Raw genomic sequence first — 23,646 nt, 5'->3', positions numbered from 1 at the left:
AAATTACAGTGCTAAAAGTTAGTCACTGTCTGGAAGAAGCAGCACGTGACCGATACTCATTTTTTTTTCAAAGAACAAAAAAGTGAAATCACAAATGTAACAGAGGTCAAGTTCACAGCATGTTACAACATCAATTAATCAGTATGCAATCAAACACTTAGGCAAGACGTATGAGGTGAGTTAAATACTTTAATATGAATGAAACTCAATTTGGATGCAATAATACAGCATGTTCAGTATTGTACAGCATGACCAAAGATATAAATGAAGACAACCATTGTTTTGTGCATACTATTCACCAGGACTACTTTCAGTGGCAATTTTAGCATGTCAATCTTGGTGAGGCAAACATGTTATTTTATATGCATGCCAGCGAAGGCACGACAAAACTCTAAACAATACATGAAATGTACAACACTACACCAAACGTGATCACGACACGCAGGTTAAAATATCAAAACAAACTCTGAACCAATGACATTAATTTGGGGACAGGTCGAAAAGCATTAAACATGTATGGCAATTTAGCTAGTTAGCTTGCTAGCTCATTTGTCCTATTTAGCTAGCTTGCTGTTGCTAGCAAATTTGTCCTGGGATATAAACATTGAGTTGTTATTTTACCCGAAATGCACAACGTCCCCTACTCCGACAATTAATCCACACATATAACGGTCAACCGAATCATTTCTAGTGATCTCTCCTCCTTCCAGGAGGATGCGTCTCTCCTGAGTCCGTATGGGAGTTGGGTAAAAATCGGTAAAAATAGAAAGGACTTCTATTTTAGCCCTTGGCAACGCAGACGCTCGTTGACGCGCACGAGCAGTGTGGGTGCAATCAATTAATAACATAGATTTCTAAATGTATTTTTGCAAGCTGTGTAGTCAGGGTAGGGTAAAACTCTAAAATTCAAGCCCTTGGGTGCTGCCATAGAGTTACATTTGAAGTGCCCATCCAAGAAGGTTCGAGGTCATTGGCCACAGATATGTGATCTGACGTAATTTCATCTAAAGTAGCTTTGATTGGACGGATCATGTCATTACATACTTTCAGCAGTCATCATTATGAATCAAGTCGACAATCTACTGGCAAATCCTAACTGCAAGCATTGCAAAGCAATCACTAGCCTGCTATTCAGTGAAGTGGCTGTGTGGTCCCAAGTCTGGGTTTAAGGGTGTCTTTTCCAAGCTTAAAATTATAAAACATTCAACATTGGCATGCTTCATTGACAGCGTGGCCATAGTTTGTACATCTCAATTGAGTTTAAATGCATTTGGCTAAGGTGTACATAAACTTCTGACTTCAACTGTACAGGCATGTAATACAAAGAGCTGTTTGTAGCTGGTTATAATAACAAAGCATAGGAAATTCACATTTGTATTGGCTTCGGTTTTGAGGCTTTAGCTGATATACATGATGGTTATTTGTTGAATATATTTTATGTCACTTTTATCAACTTAAGTGATGCTGATCATTTCCACTTATTTTTTAACTTTGACAAAATGTTGTTGTATTTACAATGAAAAACCTCTAGGAGGTATTTGTTCCACAGTGGACTTTTCAGCTCAGAGAACAAATGCATCAATAAACAGACCTTCAAATAAATCACACACGAGATTCAGTTCTTCTATAAGACTCAGGGGTCCAATCAGCAACAGTTGGAGCAAAGCACCTTTCATGACAAAGAGGAAGTCAAATAATGAGAAGGTCTCAGAGAACATGACACTATTCTTGATTTCAGATTCTATAAGAATCATAAAAAGGACAAACTAATGCATTTAACATTTACATAAAAACCAACATGCACGATGGGCTTTGTTTTGAAGATGTCTTGACTGGACAAACTTGAGGTTGATTATCTGCACCATACTTGTGATTGAAAATGTTCAAATTTAACCGTTTAAACTGACGAGCTACCCTGTTTCCCCATGAATTCCTTCATTTATTTTGAATGGGGATTACCGCTTTAGTTACAGTATAGGGGAACACACAACATCTTGCAGCAGTCAGTCTTCATACATGCCAATGGACCAACGGTCACAGAATTTGCTGGAAAAAGAAGGCATGCCATTGGCAGTGACCAGCACTGTCTGACATGTAGTTTGGAGCACGCCCATCTCACGACACCATGCCACTACACTCTTCCAGCATGGCCATAGAAAAGAAAGGTGGGCTGGGGTCTTGTGGATATTCTTAATCTGATAGATGCTCCTTCCTCTCCCACCTTTAATATTGTTTCTATGCCCTTAAAACACAGAGCAACATGGGATTCCCAGAACAACCCAGGCACAAATTCACAATTGTCGCAGTGAACAGGTAGAATAAAGACAAACAGGAATCACATTAATAACATGCCATCCTGTCACAAGGTGGCTATGGATGGTACCTTGAGTAGGGGTGTAAAAGTTCACAGAACCTGGTTTTGGGGTCGCGCTACGGTTCGGATTTGGTACAGCGGGAAAATGTCAACAGTTACTGTAGTTCATTTTTGTTTATATTTTCTGAAATGAAAACACATGATTACTCAACAACACTAAAATAAAGTCCAATATGTGTGTGAAATCAACATGTACATGGCTCAGACATTGTAGAAGCCTATGCTATAAGGTTTTCTTACAAAGAGAAAAATATGTGCACTTGTGTGACTCTCATAAAGGGGGCGTGTCTGTAGCGCGGTACTTTTCATTTCCCAGTTGAGGGAAATGTGAAGGGCTGTCACTTAAGTAGCTCTCCGTAGCCCTGGGAGGTCCATCCATCTGTAGTAAGCACAACACAGGGTGCATTGGCCTATTTATTGACAACTTCTGTTTCAGCTTGCTTATATAGAGTGGGTACTCGACCCCACCACTCGCCATTGGACAGAACTATTTCCTGGCTGCGCCTCACAAAAAGGACAGTTAGAAATCCGTCAATTAAGATTCAAATTGTAATTACAACATGCACATTCTGTAGTCTCTAGTTGTTTTAACGGGAAAGCCTGGGAAATGTTTTTGTTGTTGCTCAGATTTACCCAAGAGGCATACAATGCAGCCTATAGGCCTAGTGAAATATCCATGTACAGTACCAGTCAAAAGTGTGGACGCCTACTCATTCCAGGGTTTCTAGATTTTTACTATTTTCTACATTGTAGAATAAAAACTCTGAAATAACAGATATGGAATCAAGTAGTAACCAAACAAGTGTTAGAAGAATATAAAATATTTTGATTTCAGTAGCCACCCTTTGCCTTGATGACAGCTTTGCACATTCTTGGCATTCTCAACCACCTTCATGAGAAATGCTTTTCCAACAGTCTTGCAGGAGTTCTCACATATGCTGAGCACTTGTTGGCTGCTTTTCCTTCACTCTGCGGTCCAACTAATCTCAAACCATCTCAATTGAGTTTAGGTCGGGTGATTCCATCACTCTCCTTCTTGGTAAAATAGCACTTACATAGCCTGGAGGTGTGTTCTGGGTCATTGTCATGTTGAAAAATGAATGATAGTCCCACTAAGTGCAAACCGATGGGATGGCGTATCACTGCAGAATTCTGTGGTAGCCATTCTTGGTTAAGTGTGCCTTGAATTCTAAATAAATCAGTGTCACCAGCAAAGCACCCCCACACCATCACACCTCCATGCTTTACGGTGGGAACTACACATGCGATCATCCATTGACCTAATCTCAAATTTGGACTCATCAGACCAAAGGACAGATTTCCACCGGTTTAATGTGCAATGCTCGTGTTTCTTGGCCCAAGAAAGTCTTCTTCTTAAATGGTGTCCTTCAGTAGTGGTTTCTTTGCAGCAATTCAACTACGAAGGCCTGATTCACGCAGTCTCCTCTGAACAGTTGATGTTGAGATGTGTCTGTTACTTGAACTCTGAAGCATTTATTTGGTAGCAATTTCTGAGGCTGCTAACTCTAATGAACTTATCCTCTGCAGCAGAGGTAACTCTGGGTCTTCCTTTCCTGTGGCGGTCCTCATGAGAGACGGTTTCATCATAGTGCTTGTTGGTTTTTGCGACTTCACTTGAAGAAACTTTCAAAGTTCTTTCCATTTTCCGGATTGACTGACCTTCATGTCTTAAAGTAATGATGGACTGTCGTTTGTCTTCGCTTATTTGAGCTGTCCTTGCCATAATAAGGACTTGGTCTTTTACCAAATAGGGCAATCTTCTGTATACCACCCGTAACTTGTCACAACACAACTGATTGGCTCAAACACATTAAGAAGGAAAGGAATTCCACAAATTCACTTTTAACAAGACACACCTGTTAATTGAAATGCATTCCAGGTGACTACCTCATGAATCTGGTTGAGAGGGATGCCAAGAGTGTGCAAAGCTGTCATCAAGGCAAAGAGTGGCTACTTTGAATAATCTAAAATATATACTTCGATTTGTTTAACACATATTTGGATACTAATGATCCCATGTATGTTATTTCATAGTTTGGATGTCTTCAGTATTATTATACAATTTAGAAAATAGTAAGAATAAAGAAAAACCCTGGAATGAGTGGGTGGCCAAACGTTTGACTGGTACAGTAAAATTGTTTATGTTTTAATCTGGGTTCACAGTGCAGACTGAACAGAGGTCCCCCATACCGAACGAGTTGGTATGAATACGTTTACCGTTACACCCTTACTTTTGAGATGTGTCTTTTAATCTGTGTGATGTCTTTTAAGCGAGATGTCATCAACTTCAAAGTGTCCTTTGAGGGGTAGAAAGACAGACTTCAGAGAACATTCTGTATGACCCTCCTCCTTTCCCTATTACAATTCTTCAACCATCACCTACAGTCTTTCCACCCAGCGCTCCTCTCGCTCTCTCCATCTCTCCTCAGACGCACACATCCACAACTCCCTCATCCGGAACTCCTTCGTCTCCAGGCTCTTCCCCCATCTCCTCCAGCTTGACCTTCTCCACTTCCTTGTCTCTCCTGATTGGCTCACCCCCACCACTAGAACCCTGCTGGCCGGAGCCTCCCTCTGTGGAGTAGACCCCAGAGTCTCCGCTGCCTTCACTGCCCTGGCGGCTATGCCTGCTGCTGTCATGCTGCAGCCCTGAGGGGGGAGCTGTGAAGGGAGGAGCTATGTGGATCTCCAGCAGCACCACCTCGGCGTACACGCTCAGATTATCACAGCACAGCTCCGACTCAGGAGTGAGGAGAATGGGCATTTCAGAGCCGAGGGAGGAGTCACAGAGGTACTGGTGGTGGGGGCGGGGGGGGGGGGGGGGAGAAGAGGGAGCAGCATACGATTACTCAATTTATCCCAACACCCCAGAGACACACACCCACCCAAAGATACCTAGATATTACTGTTGTTTACATGCTAGCCACTGTGAGGCCTGCTGCCACTCTCTGTTTATTATACATACATAGTCATATACATACATAGTCGCTTTACCCCTACCTACATGTACAATTTACCTTGACTAACCTGTATCCCCGCACATTGACTCGGTACCCGCTGTATATAGCTTCGTTAAATTGTGTTACTTTTAAACTTTTGTTTATTTAGTCAATTTTGTTTTACTCTATTTTCTTAACTGCATTTTTGGTTAACTTCTTAAGGTATAGGAGGCAGCATTTTCACTTTTGGATAAATAGCGTGCCCAATTTCAACTTCTTGCTACTCATGCCAAGAATATAAGACATGCATATTATTAGTAGATTTGGATAGAAAACACAATCATGTCTGTGAGTATAATAGAACTTATGTAGCAGGCAAAACCCAGAGAATTCCTTTTTTTTTTTTAGGTCTGTCTGTTCACCGAGTTCTCATTGGCAAACAATATTTCTTAGGAACTTGTTGGTTGAGGTTATTCATTTGTGCAATGAAGAAGTAGGGCCATCCTGGAAAAGGGTAACGCTGTTGAGATTTGGCCAAGACTTGAAAAGTAGCGTTAGACTCGTCTTCAATTTGATCGATTATTAACGTTTAAAAATACCTAAAGGTGTATTGCAAAAGTAGTTTGAAATATTTTGGCAAAGTTTATAGGCAACTTTTAAAATATTTTGTAGTGACATTGCGCATTTTGGAAGCTGTTTTTTTCTGGATCAAATGCGCCAAATAAATTGACAGTTTGAATATATATGGACGGAATTAATCAAACAAAAGGACCAATTGTGATGTTTACGGGACATATTGGAGTGCCAACAAAAGAAACTCGTCAAAGGTAAGGCATGTTTTATATTTTATTTCTGCGTTTTGTGTAGCACCTGCAGGGTTGAAAAATGCTACCCTCTTTGTTTACTGTTGTGCTATCAACAGATAATAGCTTCTTATGCTTTCGCTGAAAAGCCTTTTAGAAATCTGACATGTTGGCTGGATTCACAACGAGTGTAGCTTTAATTGAGTATCTTACATGTGTGATTTAATGAAAGTTAGATTTTTATATAAATTTATTTGAATTTGCCACGCTGCATTTTCCCTGGTTTTTGGCCAAGTGGGACGCAAGCGTCCCCTATACCATAAGAAGTTAAGGGCTTGTAAGTAAGCATTTCACGGTAAGGTCTACACCGGTAGTATTCGGCGCATGTGACAAATAAAATTTGATAGGATGTGTGTGCTTGTTAGCCCATGTACAGCCTACCTCCTGGATGTATGCAGGCAGCTGGATGGTGGGGTAGAAGGTGTGTTTGAGGACTCTGTAGAACCTAAAGAAGGTGTAGGGCAGCAGCACCAGCAGGAAACATACTACCAGGGAGACCAGGAAGTACTGGAAGATCTGCCTCCACCGAGTGTCACCTGTGGATGAAGACAATCACACAAGTGTCCTTCAGATTACAGTGCCCTCATTAATGTGTAAATACTCCTGTAAAAAAATATATATATACAAAAAAAATACACTCATACAGTATACTTACTCACACGGATACAGGTAGGTTACACACACAAACACGTCATGCTATTTCAAAACCAATCTCAAAGTCTTTACCTTCTGTCTGCATGCACTGGGGTGCCGTGTAGCCGCTTGTCTTGTTGTAGTAGTCGTAGCGAGACTGAACCATGACACAGTACCACGTCCAGGCCTCCAGCTCAGGCAGCGTCACCAGGTTGTTGTTAGAGTTCACCACATTAGGCTTTAGACCCTGTTCAAACAATAAAAACATGTTAAAATAGGTTTTTGCAGAGTGAAATAAGATAGGGCTGTGTTTCCCAAACCTCTCTGGAGTACCTCCAGCCATTCCACTTACTTGATGTAATGCAGTACTAGCACAGTTGATTCCACTGGTGAACTAATCACCAAGCCCTTCTTCGCATGAACCATCTATGCTAGTACTAGATTAAATCAAGTAAGTGGAATGGCTGCAGAAGAGCAGATACAATTGATGTTGAAGCCCTGGGGGAGTTACAGAGAATACGTAATAAGAGCTTTGCATTCAATCTGATGCGCATTTGAATGCCCAGTCCGATATCGAACAGAATAAAAACCCTGAAACGTGTTGGCTTTACTTTTTAGAATAAATACACTTTAAATATTCAACCCTTCGCACTCGTGGGGATTGTCCTATATGGATAGGGCTAAATTGAAATCGTACAGAAGAAATATGAAAAGTATATGCATAACCATGAGTACACAACTCATCCAATTACGATCTTGTTTCATCGCTGCAACTTCCCAACGGGCTCGGGAGAGGCGAAGGTTGAGTCATGCATCCTCCGAAACATGACCCGCCAAACCGCGCTTCTAAACACCCACTGCACCAATGTGTCGGAGGACACACCGTTCAACTGACGACTGAAGTCAGCCTGCAAGTGCCCAGCCCGCCACAAGGAGTCGCTATAGCATCAAGGAGCCAAGTAAAGCCCCCACGGCCAAACCCTTCCCTAACCCGGACCACGTTGGGCCAATATTCCTGGAAAATGTGAGGTAAGTGCAACATAAGACAAACAAATTACAAGGGTTTGAGTGAGAGGTCTAACTGGTGTTTCCAAGTGGCCACACACCTCAAGTGCACAGTCCCTTACATAGGATGCCACTACAGTAACAGGTCGATAGCAACAATTGATAACCTGATGTACCTTTTCAGACAGAATTCTGCTCCAGCATAGAATGTTTGGTATTGTTTCCCTGAAAACAATAAATGTTGCTCATTGATGTGCTGTTGTTTTTATGGTAGGGTAGAAATTTTGTTTTTTTCCCCCTACAAAATGTATTGGTAAGTCATATTTTAGGAACTTCAAAGAACTTTTCTTACGCCTCGACCACACCGACAGCATCATTGCATTTTTGTACACCAGAAGTACATTCATTTCCAATGGAACACTGCGTTTGCCTCACAGCATTGCGTTGCAGAGGCAGTTGCAGTACGTTCTGTGTGGTGCATAACGTTGGATTTATCGAACGTACCCGTCAAACTATGTGTAGACGGCTTGACGGAAATGGTAGCGGAAGGTGAACGTTGAACTTTTGTTGCACACATACCCAGATGATGCTGATGCTCATTTGATTGACAGTTCTGGTTGCCTAGAAATTGATGTTAGTCCCGTCATTCCTTAACAGACAAGTTAAATTCCTGTTTTCAATGGCGCTTCGAAACTACCTCCAGAAAAGGTTTGGTTGCGGCATTTAAAAAGCCGTAGTGTACCCTTTCAGACAAACACACATGCCGTAGCGCTTTCAAGGCGCCACATTCCATAAGTCTGAAAGGTCTATTATTGTGTTGCGTTACATAGAAAACCTACATAGAAACCCTGCATAGAAAACCAGAGTAGGAACACAGGTGTGTTCTTTTTAAGGTTGCGGTTTAGAGTGTTACATGTTGTGGCTTCTGGTGTGTGGGTTTTTATAGGGTTACTGAGGGGAGGCCCAGGTGCCTTAAGAAAACATAGAAAAGGGAAGTGTGAGCTGGAGAAACAAAGGTATTTTAAAAACTTCTCTCTGAGGATTTCTAGTTGTTCCAAAAAAATAATGAATCTGTCCTAGTTTCAGCTAGAAACCAAAAAAAGTAACATTCACATTTGTCATTTAGTAGTTACTTAGTGCATCCATTTTAAGGTAGCTAGGTGAGCCACCACATATCAACAACAGTACATTTTCCACCAATAAAGTAGCTATCAGAAAAGTCAGTGCTAGTAAGAAAAGACAGTACCCGAGGGTCATCAGACAGGTTCCAGTACAGGATGTGGTAGTACAGGGAGAGGACGTGTTCCTTCATGGAGCCCTGGGTGCTGGTCAGGGGGTCAGAGATGGTCACGTCCAGCAGGTTACCCACAGGAGCCAGCTCAACCCTGGATGGTGGGCCCAAAGCAGCTAGACGGGGAAGAACAGAAACATAAGCATAAATAAACTTTCAGTAATCATCAAGTCAGAATCCAGCCGAGCCAACTCCAGAGAATGATTATTGGTGATCGATAGCGATCTTCCTGTGCTAGTTGTGTGTTAGGGTGTCTACGTACAGTACCAGTCAAACGTTTGGACACACCTACTCATTCAAATCAAACTTTGTCACATGCGCCGAATACAACCTTACTGTGTAAAAAACTAAATGGTGGTGGGGGGTGTAAATAGTCCGGGTGGCCATTTGATTAATTGTTCAGCAGTCTTAGGGCTTGGAGGTAGAAGCTGTTAATTAGTCCAGGCTCCAGTACCGCTTGCCGTGTTGTAGCAGAGAGAACTGTCTATGACTTGGGTGACTGGAGTCTGACAATTTTGGGGCTTTCCTCTGACACTGCCTAGTATATAGGTCCTGGATGGCAGGAAGCTCGGCCCCAGTGACGTACTGGGCCATATGTACTACCTTCTGTAGCGCCTTACGGTCAGATGCCGAACAGTTGCCATACCAGGTGGTGATGCAACCAGTCCAACCATGCTCTCGATGGTGCAGCTGTAGAACTTTGAGGATCTGCGGACCCATGCCAAATCTTTTCAGTCTCCTAAGGGGAAAAGTTGTTGTCGTGCCCTCTTCACGATTGTCTTGGTGTTTTTGGACCATGATCAACATGTTGCTGATGTGGACTCCAAGGAACTTGAAACTCTCGACCCGCTCCACTACAGCCCTGTCGATGTTAATAGGGGCCTGTTCGGCCCGCTTTTTCTTGTAGTTGACGATCAGCTCCTTTGTCTTGCTCACATTGAGGGAGAGGTTGTTATCCTGGCACCACACTGCCAGGTCTCTGACCTCCTACCTATAGGCCCTCATCGTTATCGGTAATCAGACCTACCACTGTAGTGTCGTCAGCAAACGTAATGATGGTGTTGGGAGTCGTGGGTGAACGGAGTACAGGAGGGGACTAAGCACGCACCCCTGAGAGGCCCCAGTGTTGAGGATCAGCGTGGCAGATGTGTTGTTGCCTACCCTTACCACCTGGGGGCGGCCCGTCAGGAAGTCCAGTTGCAGAGGTAGGTGTTTAGTTCCAGGATCCTTAGCTTAGTGATGAGCTTTGTGGGCACTATGGTGTTGAACGCTGAGCTGTAGTCATTCTCACATAGGTGTTCCTTTTGTCCAGGTGGGAAAGGGCATTGTAGAGTGCGATTGACATTGCGTCATCTGTGGATCTGTTGGGGCGGTATGCGATTGGAGTTGGTCTAGGGCAGCGGTTTCCAAACTTTTTATAGTCCTGTACCCCTCCTCTAGCACCAGGGTCAGCGCACTCTCAAATGTTTTTTGCCATTATTGTAAGCCTCCCACACATACTATACGATACATTTATTAAACATAAGAATGAGTGAGAGTTTGTGTCACAACCTGGCTCGTGGGACAAAGAGCTCTTATAGGACCAGGGCACATATAATAATCAATAATTTTGCTCTTTATTTAACCATCTTACATATAAAACCTTATTTGTTCATTGAAAATTGTGAATAACTCACCACAGGTTAATGAGAAGGGTATGCTTGAAAGGATGCACATAACTCTGCAATGTTGAGTTGTATTGTTTTAAATCATTTTCCACACAGTCATCTGTTTCGGGAAAGTACCTGCGTAATTGCGCAACAAACTCACTCAGGTGCTTCGCTATATCACATTTGACATTGTCCGTAAGCTTGAGTTCATTTGACCACAAAAAAAAATCATACAATGATGGAAAGACCTGTGTGTTGTCCTTGTTAATGCAAACAGAGAAGAGCTCCAACTTCTTAATCATAGGCTCAATTTTGTCCCGCACATTGAATAAAGTTGGAGAGTCACAGTAATCCTAGATTCAGATCATTCAGATGAGAAAAAACATCACCCAGATAGGCCAGTCGTGTCAGAAACTCATGCAAGCGGTCAGCCAAGTAGAAATTATGGTCAGCAAAGAAAACTTTAAGCTCGTCTCTCAATGTAAATTTTTTTTCAATACTTTGCCCCTTGATAACCAGAGCACTTCTGTATGTTGTAAAAGCGTTACATGGTCGCTGCCCATATCATTGCATAGTGCAGAAAATAGTTCAGGAACCTTGCTGTAACAAAGTTAACCATTTTCCACTGTAGTGTCCAAAACGTCTTTCAAGCTGTCAGGCATTCCCTTGGCAGCAAGAACCTCTCGGTGGATGCTGCAGTGTACCCAAGTGGCGTCGGGACCAACTGCTTGCATGGGTGTTACCACTCCACTACGTCTCCCTGTCATGGCTTTTGCACCACAAGTACAGATATCAACATGAACAGCAGCTAAGTTTGGCTACATATGGACCGTTAGTGGAATTTCCGCGAGAGAGTAACGGTTAATGTGATTAGATGTTAATTATTTGACTAGGCCACCCCTTATTTGACATTGTTGTTATTTCGCTGAACACTAGATGGTTTAATTTTATTTTTGGCAGTGAAATGAGCCTACACAGGGGAGAAATAAAAAACTCTAACCCAAATGTATAGCCCCGTTGGAAACTATAAATGGACTGTTTGAAAATGTGAATAATGAAAAAAAAAATCTATACACTATTTTTTAAACGTGAATCAGTTTTATTTGGCGTACTCCCGACGGCATTTCGCGTACCCCAGTTTGAGAATACCTGGTCTAGTGTATCCGGGATGATGCTGCTGATGTGAGCCATTACCAGGCTTTCAAAGCACTTCATGGCTACTGACGTGAGTGCTACGGGGCGGTAATCATTCTAGGCAGGTTACCTTCGCTTGGGCACAGGGACTATGGCGGTCTGCTTGAAACATGTAGGTATTACAGACTCAGTCAGGGAGAGGTTGAAAATGTCAGTGAAGACACTCGCAAGTTGGTCCGCACATGATTTGAGTACACATCCTGGTAATCCGTCCGGCCCGTGGCTTTGTGAATGTTGACCTGCTTAAAGGTCTTGCACATCGGCTACCGAGAGCATGCTTCAGTGTTGCTTGCCTCGTAGCGAGCATGAAAGGCATTTAGCTCATCTGGTAGGCTCACGTCACTGGGCAGCTCGTGGCTGGATTTCCCTTTGTACTCTGTAATAGTTTTCAAAACCCTGCCACATCCGATGAGTGTCAAAGCCGGTGTAGTAGGATTCAATCTTAATCCTGTATTGACGCTTTGCCTGTTTAAATGGTTTGACTGAGGGTGTAGCGGGATTTCTTATAAGTGTCCGGATTAGTGTCGCACTCCTTGTAAGCGGCAGCTCTAGCCTTTAGCTCGATGCGGATGTTGCCTGTAGTCCATGGCTTCTGGTTGAGATATGTATGTACGGTCACTGTGGAGATGACGCAACACTGAATGCACTTATTGATGAAGCTGATGATTGATGAAGCTGATGACGGAGGTGGTATACTCCTCAAAGCCATTGGATGAATCCCGGAACATATTACAGACAATTGAGAAACATATGTTTCACTGGCAGCTTCATTAAATAGTACCTGCAAAATACCAGTCTCAATGTCAACAGTGAAGAGGCAACTCCGGGATGCTGGCCTTCTAGGCAGAGTTGCAAAGAAAAAGCCTTATCTCAGACTGGCCGATAAAAATAAAAGATTAAGATGGGCAAAATAGGCCTCCCGGGTGGCGCAGTGGTTAAGGGCGCTGTACTGCAGCGCCAGCTGTGCCATCAGAGTCCCTGGGTTCGCGCCCAGGCTCTGTCGTAACCGGCCGCGACCGGGAGGGGGGCGACGCACAATTGGCCTAGCGTCGTCCGGGTTAGGGAGGGCTTGGTCGGTAGGGATGTCCTTGTCTCATCGCGCACCAGCGACTCCTGTGGCGGGCCGGGCGCAGTGTGCGCTGTGTTAAGAAGCAGTGCGGCTGGCTGGGTTGTGTATCGGAGGACGCATGACTTTCAACCTTCGTCTCTCCCGAGCCCGTACGGGAGTTGTAGCGATGAGACAAGATAGTAGCTACTACAACAATTGGATACCACGAAATTGGGGAGAAAAAGGGGTAAAAAAAAAAAAAGAAAAAAGATGGGCAAAATAACACTGGACAGAGGAACTCTGCCTAGAAGGCCAGCATCCCGGAGTTGCCTCTTCACTGTTGACGTTGAGACTGGTGTTTTGCGCATACTATTTAATGAAGCTGCCAGTTAAGGACTTGTGAGGGTCTGTTTCTCAAACTAGACACTAATGTACTTGTCCTCTTGCTCAGTTGTGCACCGTGGCCTCCCACCCCTCTTTCTATTCTGGTTAGTGTCAGTTTGCACTGTTCTGTGAAGGGAGTAGTACACAGCATTGCACGGGATCTACAGTTTCTTGAAAATTTCTCGCATGGAAATAGCCTTCATTTCTCAGAACAGGAATAGACTGACGAGTTTCAGAAGAAAGTTATTTGTTTCTGGCCACTTTGAGCCTGTAAATCAAATCCACAAATGCTGATGCTCCAGATACTCAACTAGTCTAAAGGACAGTTTTATTGCTTCTTTAAAATCAGAACAGTTTTCAGCTATGCTAACAATTGAAAAATGGTTTTCTAATGATCAATTAGCCTTTTAAAATGATAAACTTGGATTAGCTAACACAACGTGCCATTGGAACACAGGAGTGATGGTTGCCGATAATGGGCCTCTGTATGCCTATGTAGATATTCCATTAAAAATCAGCTGTTTCCAGCTTCAAAAGTCATTAAAAAAATTAAATGTCTACACTGTATTTCTGATCAATTTTATGTTATTTTAATGGACAACAAATGTTGCTTTTCTTTCAAAAACAAGGACATTTTTAAGTGACCCCAAACTTTTGAATGGTAGTGTATGTGGGAAAACATTCCAGGTGAAGCTGGTTGAGAGAATGCCAAGAGTGTGCAAGGCTGTCATCAAGGCAAAGGGTGGCTACTTTGAAGAATATCAAATATATTTTGATTTTCTTAACACTTTTTTGGTTACTACATGATACCATGTGTTTTTTCATAGCGTTGATGTCTTCACTATTATTCTACAATGTAGAAAATAGTAAAAATAAAAGAAAAACCCTAGAATGAGTAGGTGTCCAAACTTTTGACTGATAATGTATGTTGGTGTGTGGTTGTGCTTAGATATGTGACTGCCTCTTTGCAACTGTGTTTATTTTGTTATGTTCTCACATTTACATCTCTTTAGTTTGTGTTTTTAAATCGGTGCCAAAGTCAGTCTTCCCCATTTCCTCTCTCTCACCGTCTTTATCGGGGCAGAAGTCTTTAAGGACCCAGTCTGAGTTCAGTCCGTCTGCACTGGCTCGGACCCTGAGCACATACATGCCCAGGTAGTGCAGATCAGAGCCTGTGAAGTTACAGTGGGTATGTATGGTCCTCTCACACACACGGCTCCAGTTCTTCTTCTTCCTCTGCATCTTATACTTCCTATTGGGGAGAGAGAGGGTCACTGATTTACATTTTAGTCCTTTAGCAGACATCGCTCTGGATAAGAGTAATTAGGGTTAACCGCTTAGCTCAAGGGCACAGACAGATTTTTCACCTAGTCGACTCTGGGATTCGAACCAGCAACCTTTTGGTTACTGGCCCAATGTGCTCAACTACTAGGCTATCTGCTACTGATGAGACGCAGTCTTAGCCAAATACCAGATCATGAAACTCATATTGTAGCGCAAGAAGAATTAGACCAGCCACAGTTTGTGTGTACTGTAGCATGTGAGATATATTATAATGTGACATGGGGAGACGTGGAGGATGTGTCCAAGAGTGTGATACTGTGTGTGTGGTGATTTACCCCATGTACTCTGCAGTGAAGGTAACAGTGTTGCCTGTGGTCGTCTGATTCCGGTCCCAGTCCCATGTTAGTAGGTACTCTGTGTTCAGGGTGAGCAGAGTCAGGTTCTGAGGTACAGGCAGCTCTGCAAGCACTGAAACACACAAAGGAAGACAGGTTTATTAACTTCTTGGTGACAGGGGGGCAGTATTGAGTAGCTGGGTTGAATAAGATGCACAGAGTCAACTGCCTGCTACTCTGTTCCAGATGCTAATATATGCATATTATTAGTAGTATTTGATAGAAAACACTCTGAAGTTTCTAAAACTGTTTGAATGATGTCTGTGAGTACAACAGAACAGGCGAAAACCTGAGACAAATCCAACCAGGAAGTAGGAAATCTGAGGTTTGTAGTTTCATTTAAGTGATTGCCTATCCAATATGCTCTATGGGGCCAGATTGGACTTCCCAAGGCTTCCAGCAGATGTCAACATCCTTTAGAAAGTAGTTTGGGGCTTCTATTGTGGAAGGGGGTCGAATAAGAGCTGCTTCAACATGTGGACTAGGCTGTGGCCAATCAGTTGTTTACTGCGCAGTCACACAGGCGCGCCATTCTAGGCTTTTCGTCTGGATTTTGCGCTCGCGCTTTGTGCCTTTGGAACAGTGAACTAAACGCGTGAACAAAACGGAGGTATTTAGACATAAATATGGACGTAATCGAACAAAACTAACATTTGCGGAAGTGGGAGTCCTGGGAGTGCATTCCGACAAAGATCTTTATTTTTATTTATTTTTTATTTTAACCCCTTTTTCTCCCCAATTTCGTGGTGTCCAATTGTTGTAGTAGCTACTATCTTGTCTCATCGCTACAACTCCCGTACGGGCTCGGGAGAGACGAAGGTTGAAAGTCATGCGTCCTCCGATACACAACCCAACCTAGCCGCACTGCTTCTTAACACAGCGCGCATCCAACCCGGAAGCCAGCCGCACCAATGTGTCAGAGGAAACACCGTGCACCTGGCAACCTTGGTTAGCGCGCACTGCGCCCGGCCCGCCACAGGAGTCGCTGGTGCGCGATGAGACAAAGACATCATTGAAAATAATAATTTGTTCATAACTGACTTGCCTAGTTAAATAAAGATAAAATAAAATAAAAATGAAGCTTGGAATGTGCTGAGTGCAGGGAAGACGATCACGTTGGCAGGCACTGATATGGGTAGAGAGCTGTGGATTAGTGAGGAGCGGGGTCGAGGTCATTAAGAGAAAAGGAACAGTTTATTGCCCTTATGATTCTCATACATTATGGCTGTTTCATGACATTTATGAGTATAGCTCACTTCCTGTAAAACACCAGAGGCTAAAATGCACATGAAGGGGTACTTTGGGTAAAGGCAATAGTGGCTTTGACTTGCAAACATTGGTTGTGCAGATCTCTTTTCACCCATCACCAACAATGTCTGCAATCCTCTATGACATTGACCTTCTTGGTTGTCTCTGTATTGTAAAATCATGTTCACACAAATTTAAAAAAAGGTAGAATTACAACGCTCCCCAAACCTATTTTCCTTTTTGACATCTTTTATTAGCCTAATAATTGCCAGCTACTTATTTTGATTAACATTACTGTACCTAGAATACAAGGGTTTAATTTTTACTAAACAATTTCATGTCACAAAAATAATGTAGGAAATCTTTCTGCTTTATGGGTTAGCCGCATATACATTATCTACTGGTATCATTTTAAATTGAGAACATACAGTGCCTTCAAAGTATTCAGACCCCTTAACTTTTACATATTTTGTTACGTTATAGCCTTATTGTAAAATGGATTTGAAAAAATTAAAAACTCAGCAATCTACACAAATAACTCTAGACCAAAGAAGCAAAAACATCAGTGGTGAAAAAAAGAATAGGCTAGCCACGATGACATTGACCTCACTAGCTAGCCAGTGCTTTTATACCAATTGTACACAGACATTTTGAATAGGAAAAACCCTGTAGAGCTAATCCTAGACAAGAGGTTTCAGTCTGCCGCGTGACTCAGAACTTGCAATACCACAACAGGAACTATCAGATGGGCTGGAATAAATAAATAAAAATGTAGAGTAGAGAATGGTTCCCTTAACAGCTGTGTGTGTGTGTGTGTGTGCGGGCCTGCTAAACTTCAGTGCACCCATGGGGCTGCGATTTAAAAGGGTCATTACATAATATTTCCCTATGACTAAATCTGTACGTCTCGCTCTTTTTCCACTCTCTTTCTCAGTTGCGACTCAGAATGTCTAGCCCTCTTTCTAGATTGGGAGGGCCTTGATCGAGATGAACACAATTACCCCAACCTCCTGATGGTGGCAGGCACACACACTAGTGATATGTGGGTTGACCCATAACCCGCAGCCTCTGCGGATAACCACATGGTGGACGGGTTCAGGGTTATTACATTGTAGAATAAAGATAAATAATACCTTTAAAAGAAATGGATCATTGTGCAATTTAGGCTACATTGAGGTTTTACTTTCATTATTTTAGGCTATTACTGTATAAGCGTAAACTTCAGGGCTTAAAAAGGGAAACACTTTTGGTAGTAAAGCTAAGCAAAGGAGATGTATTCAATCCACTAATACAAACATGTGTATTTAACACAACATCTATATTTTGTATTTTGATCGCCGACAAGGTTTATTTGGAGGCATGGTCAGCAACATTTTAAATTGCCATAGTAACAACTGACGCCAGTGCGCCACTGGCAGGAATCAGCAAATTGTCTGTGGTACTGAGTTTTCGCGCAGAGAATCGAAGAGAGTGGAGTCAAGTGTGGACAATGAAAATGGCAACAAGTAGTAATTCAAACACGAACTGTATAGCGCCAGGCTGTATGAATTGGTTCCAAAAAATCCATCGGAATCCCAAGGACGCACAACTTTCGAAGAAGTGGCTCCACATCCTTTAGTTTGAGCTAGCAGGATCTGCAGACAGCACTTCGCGGAGGCAGACTTCGCGATGAAGGGCACTTTCGATGCGTCAAAGGAGTCATAGGCCTATGTTGAAGCCCTCTTCTTGCGCCTCCATTTGACATTGAGGGTTATGGTATAGTGGTTACCGACTGTTTTTGTAACGTTAGCTCCACCTCATTTAACTAGACTGAAGTTGACACAGCTTTTTTATTTTTATTTAACTAGGCAAGTCAGTTGCGACTCTAGGGGCAGTATTTTCATTTTTGGAAAAAAAACGTTGCCGTTTTAAATGGGATATTTTGTCAGGACAAGATGCTAGAATATGCATATAATTGACAGCTTTGGATAGAAAACACTCTAACGTTTCCATAACTGTAAAGATATTGTCTGTGAGTATAACAGAACTGATGTTGCAGGCGAAAGCCTGAGAAAAATCCAATCCGGAAGTGCCCCATATTTTGAAAGCGCTGCGTTCCAATGAGTCCCTATTGAGCTGTGAATGTCCTATCAACGAGCTTACGCTTTCTACGTATTCCCCAAGGTGTCTACAGCATTGTGACGTAGTTTTACGCAATTATGTTGAAGAATAGCCGTAGGTGGCTACATTGCGTAAGTGGTCACATGATGGCTCCCAGGGTGACTCTCGCGTAAAATACAGAGGTAGCCATTACTCCAATCGGTCCTACTGAAAAACGAATTGTCCCGACGGATATATTATCGAATAGATATTAGAAAAACACCTTGAGGATTGATTATAAAAAACGTTTGCCATGTTTCTGTCGATATTATGGAGCTAATTTGGAATCTTTTTCGCCATTTTCATGACTGCAATTTCCGGGCGATTTCTCAGCCAAACGTGAAGAACAAAAAGAGCTATTTTGCCTACAAAAATAATATTTTGGGAAAAAAATGTACTTTGGCTATCTACCTGGGAGTCTCGTGAGTGAAAACATCCGAAGTTCATCAAAGGTAAACGATTTAATTTGATTGCTTTTCTGATTTGTGACAAGGTTGCCTGCTGCTAGCAAGGCATAATGCCTTACAAAAATGCTTGTCTAGCTTTGGCTGTAAAGCATATTTTGAAAATCTGAGATGACAGGGTGATTAACAAAAGGCTAAGCTGTGTCTCAATATATTTCATTTGTGATTTTCATGAATAGAAATATTTTCTAGGGATATTTATATCCGTTGCTTTATGCTAATTGTTGTCAGGCGATGATTACGCGCCCGGATCCGGGATGGGGAGTCACAAGAAGTTAAGAACAAATTATTATTTACAATGACGGCCTACCAGTGAACAGTGGGTTAACTGCCTTGTTCAGGGGCAGAACGACAGATTTTTACCTTGTCAGCTTGGGGATTCGATGGCCCAAACGCTCTAACCACTAGGCTACCTGCCGCCCCAAAGTTAATGTTTGCTGAAAAGTAAATGTCCCTGTATTTGCTGTGTGTGTGTGTCTTGACAAAGCATACAAGACAGGAAGCTTGTTAATTCCAACTGATATACATTTGGGTTCAGTTGTCTTAACTAGGATGACATCTTCCCTGAAAATGTTTATCCTAGAGGAGACTGTGCAGGAGGCAGAGGAGGTACATGCTAATCCAAATGATTTTTAAGGCTATTGTTTATTTCAAGTATATGCAGTTATTCTTGAATACAACTATAGCCTGATAGATGCCTTAATTGTTTTCTACCAAAATGAAAGAATGGTTAGTACAGCATGCCAAACTGACCCCTGGGTGCCAGTGGTCCTGTGCTGCGGTGGAGAAGAAGTCCACCAGGAACATCACTAAAGAGCTTGGGGCCCAGCTAGATTGGCAATTTATTAGGATCCCATTTGGCTGTTGCAAAAGCAGCAGCTACTCTTATTGGGGTCCACACAAAACATAATACAGAACATCAATAGACAAGAACAGCTATTCACACTCAATCATTTATATCTATATGGTATACAATGCGGGTTTCTTTTCAATCTTTTTCGATTTGCGATTGTTGTTTAGCTCATCGTACTTTGTTCTATATTCCACTTTGTCGTTGTCTATTGTGTCACTCAATGCTAGGGGGTTAAGAAATAACGTCAAGGGCAAAACATTTTATTTGCTGAACAGCTTAAAACAGATTGGTTTTTTTCAAGCGTCTCATTCAGTTGCTACCGACGTCAACTTCTGGAGATCTCAGTGGGGTAATGATGTATGGCTCTCTCATAGCTCTGAACTCTCTGCTGGAGTTATCACTCTAAAGAATCATTTCAATGGAAGTATTTTGCACTCCGACTGTGACCCTTTTGGTCACTTTCTTTGTCTTGTTATCAACTGTAACAACATCATCCTTATTCAACTTGAAAATGATCACTTACTTGAATCTTTAGAAAAGCGTATTCTCCATTGGCTAACCAAGTTCCCGAATGCTTTACTTATTGTAGGTAGTGATTTTAATATTTCTCCGAATAATTTAATTGATAGATGGCCTCCGGGACAGTCCACTTCTATGAATACAAGTTTGAGGCAGTTTATGGAAAGGTTTGAAATTATATATATTTGGAGAGTAAAGTTTCCTAATGACAAGTCTTTCACATGGAGTAATGAGGCATGCTCCAGACAATCATTCATAGATTTTTGGCTGGTGTCTAAATGTTTTGATAAACAGGGTATTTCTGTTAACATCCTGGCCACTCCCCTTACTGAGCATAGAGCTATTTATATTGACATAACTTTTCTCTCTGATAATGGCCTTGGCAGAGCTTCCTACTGGAAGCTTAATAAGTCTATATTAAAACATGAGTTGGTCAAAATGGAGATGAACAATTTAAATTACACACTTTTGGAACAAAGCTATAAATGACAATTCATACAGTAATAACTGGGAGCTTTTTAAATATGAGGTTGGAAAATATTTAAGAAAATATGGAAGTATTCTTGCCAAGACAAAGAGAGATGAAGAAGGTGTAATTACAAAGATTGTTCAAAACAATGTTGAAAGTCTCTGAGGAGAACAAATCTGTTCTGTTTGAGCTACAAAACAAGTTGGATGATATGCATAAACTGAAAGCAGAGGGAGCCTTTGTCAGATCTAGGAAGAAGTGGCTAGAGTTCATATTTTTCAGGTTAGAAAAATATTACTAAAAATAATACAAATTAAATAATTAAATATTAATTATCTCATCACAGATGATCCCAAATTAATCTCTAACTTTAGTTGCAACTTCCACAGGACTTTATATTGGGGCGGCAGGGTAGCCTAGTGGTTAGAGCGTTGGACTAGTAACCGAAAGGTTGCAAGTTCGAATCCCCGAGCATGGCACTTCAAATAGATAGATAGAGGAATTAGGCAAGGTTGTCCAATTTTGCCTTACCCCTTCCTACTTGCAACCCAACTTCTTACAAGTTCTGTTAAATCTAATGATATAAAAGGGATCTCTATATTTCTTATTATCATAAGTCAGCTTGCAGATGACACAACCCTCTTTTTGAAAGATGCTGACCAGATTCCTAGAGCAGTCACTGTGATAAATATACTTTCCAAAGCATCTGGTTTTTGCCTGAACCTTAAAAAGTGTGAATTGTTTGCTGTTAAAGACTGTAATACCCTCTATATGCAATATTTCAGTCAAGAAAAAAGTAATATACCTTGGGATTACCATATCTACGGATCAACAGGAAAGATGCTCATTAAATGTTATACCTATTAGTGAAAAAAACAAAAAGTTGAACCATTGGTTGCAGAGGGATTTATCCTTGAAAGATAGAGTATTGCTTTCTAAAGCTGAAGGTATCTCCAGACATACTTATGCAGCCCAGTCCCTATATCTTGACAACAAAATAGGTAAAGCTGTTGACCAGGTGCTTTTCAACTTCATCTGGTAAAATCGTACACATTATATTAGGAAATCTGTCGTTATGAACTCATATGAATATGGTGGTCTCAATTTTTTTGTTGTTGATTTTTCTACTTTGAAAAATACTTAAGATAAATTGGGCTAAACATTTTTTAAAGAATCCTACTTCAATTTGGAATTTCATCCCTCATATCTTCTCCTGTTTTGGTGGCCTCAATTGTATGTTACTTTGTAACTACGACATTGATAAGATTCCTGCAAAATGATCTGCTTTTCAACCACACTAAGTATTCTTAGCATGGTTGTTAATATATTTTAAAAAATTCCCTGCATAGGTATTTCATTTGGAACAATAAGGACGTTTTGTATTGAATCATGCATTTATTTTTTAAGAACTGGTTCAATAATCATATCCTGCTGGTGAATTAACTTTTTAATGCAGAAGGATTGTCACTCAATGATGAGGAATTTTTATCTAATTACAATATCCATGTAACACCTAGAGTTCGCCATAGTCTTTGATGCTATTCCATCTGGAACTCTCATGTTATTTAGAGGTGTAGCCAGACCTCACCTTCTTGACCTACCCTCGATTAATCCAGTTGACTCTCCAATAGGGAAAATATGTTTCTCCTTGCTCCCTCAGAACAACAGATCTATACGTGCTTTATTTCAAAGGGATATTGTATCCATTCCTTATGTTACAAGTTACTGGAATACATTGTTCACTAATATCTGTTGGAAAAAAGTCTGGTTATTACCACACAAATACTTGCTTGTTAACAAGGTCAAAGAGGTATCTTTCAGAATGATCCATAAGCATTACCCTGCGAATCATTACCTGAAGAAACTCAAAAAAATACATTAACATTGATTGTACTTTTTGTGTTGAGCATGCAGAAACCGTTTCACATTTATTTTGGCATTGTCTACATGTAAAACAATTATGGAAAGATATTCACAGTTTTATAATGGTTAATACTCTTGATGACTTTTGTTTTTTTATGTGAGAATGTGCTGCTCGGTTTCCTTAACCATAATAAAGAAAAAAACATTTTACCTCCATAAATCTAATTGTGCTAATGGAAAAATGTCATATTCATAAATGTAAGTTCACTAATAATTTTTAAAAAACACTTCTGTGTTTTCTAGAAGGAATTCGAGCAGTACATTAAGACCATTCTACATTCTTCTAATAAGAAAGCTGTTAAAACAATCAATATGTGTGCATCTTTTAAGGTCTTTGTATAATCTGTAATTTGGTGTACCTCCTAGTATACGTTATCATTGTCTGTATACTTCTTGTATGTATACTGATTTCTTTTTTTTAAATGAAAAGGCCTAGCTAATGCTGTATCACATTAGTGGATACTTACACTGCTCTCAGGGCAGGTTTGTCGGTTTTGACTAGCAGAAGTGACTTTTCGTGGCAGGTTAACACAATTAACGTGGCAGGTTACGAGAATTAGGTTAAAGTTAGTTAAAGGGTCAGCTAAAATTGTCCATAACTGCGCTAAAACCAGTCTTGGTTTCCACTACATAATAGTACATGCCATCACCAAAACTGAATATTTAGCTACTATAGCTAGCTAACGTTACCTATATTAGAAAGCAAGACACGACAATATAGAGCTAGCATTAGCTAGCTACTTACCATTGGTTATTGGGAGAGACCAGAGGAGAACGAGAGCAAAGCCCACGTTCATGATGAATAATTATTATTTAGCAAGGAATCCAACCGTACGTTTGCTCAAGCTGCCTTCACAAATCGTTAATTTCACCAGTTGCTGCGGCCAGTTGTTGTGATTGCTGCCTAGGTCTACATTACCGTTCTTCTAGCAGCAGGATATTATGCTGGCA

General features: G+C 41.3%; 1 protein-coding gene across 2 annotated transcripts; it reads right to left on the bottom strand.

Annotated features, from left to right (window-relative positions):
- Nucleotides 1-171: 171 nt before the first annotated feature.
- LOC139380483 (interferon alpha/beta receptor 1a-like) lies at nucleotides 172-23,639 on the bottom strand. Of its 2 annotated transcripts, none has more exons than XM_071123180.1 (7): nucleotides 23,441-23,639; nucleotides 15,021-15,153; nucleotides 14,469-14,653; nucleotides 9,082-9,242; nucleotides 6,924-7,077; nucleotides 6,579-6,733; nucleotides 172-5,189 (listed from the first exon to the last, which is right to left on the bottom strand). In XM_071123180.1, exons 1-7 carry the CDS (start codon nucleotides 23,490-23,492, stop codon nucleotides 4,821-4,823), a joined length of 1,209 nt encoding a protein of 402 aa, XP_070979281.1. In that variant the 5' UTR covers nucleotides 23,493-23,639; the 3' UTR covers nucleotides 172-4,820. The 2 variants fall into 2 exon arrangements, with proteins under 2 accessions (XP_070979281.1, XP_070979283.1); XM_071123182.1 differs by having other exon boundaries at nucleotides 14,469-14,693; nucleotides 14,810-15,153; nucleotides 23,441-23,629.
- Nucleotides 23,640-23,646: the final 7 nt, after the last annotated feature.

This window comes from Oncorhynchus clarkii, chromosome 22 (genome assembly GCF_045791955.1).
Source record: "Oncorhynchus clarkii lewisi isolate Uvic-CL-2024 chromosome 22, UVic_Ocla_1.0, whole genome shotgun sequence".
Taxonomy (NCBI): domain Eukaryota; kingdom Metazoa; phylum Chordata; class Actinopteri; order Salmoniformes; family Salmonidae; genus Oncorhynchus; species Oncorhynchus clarkii.
Note: the sequence above shows the minus strand (reverse complement) of the source record. Positions and strands in the feature narration are given on the sequence as shown.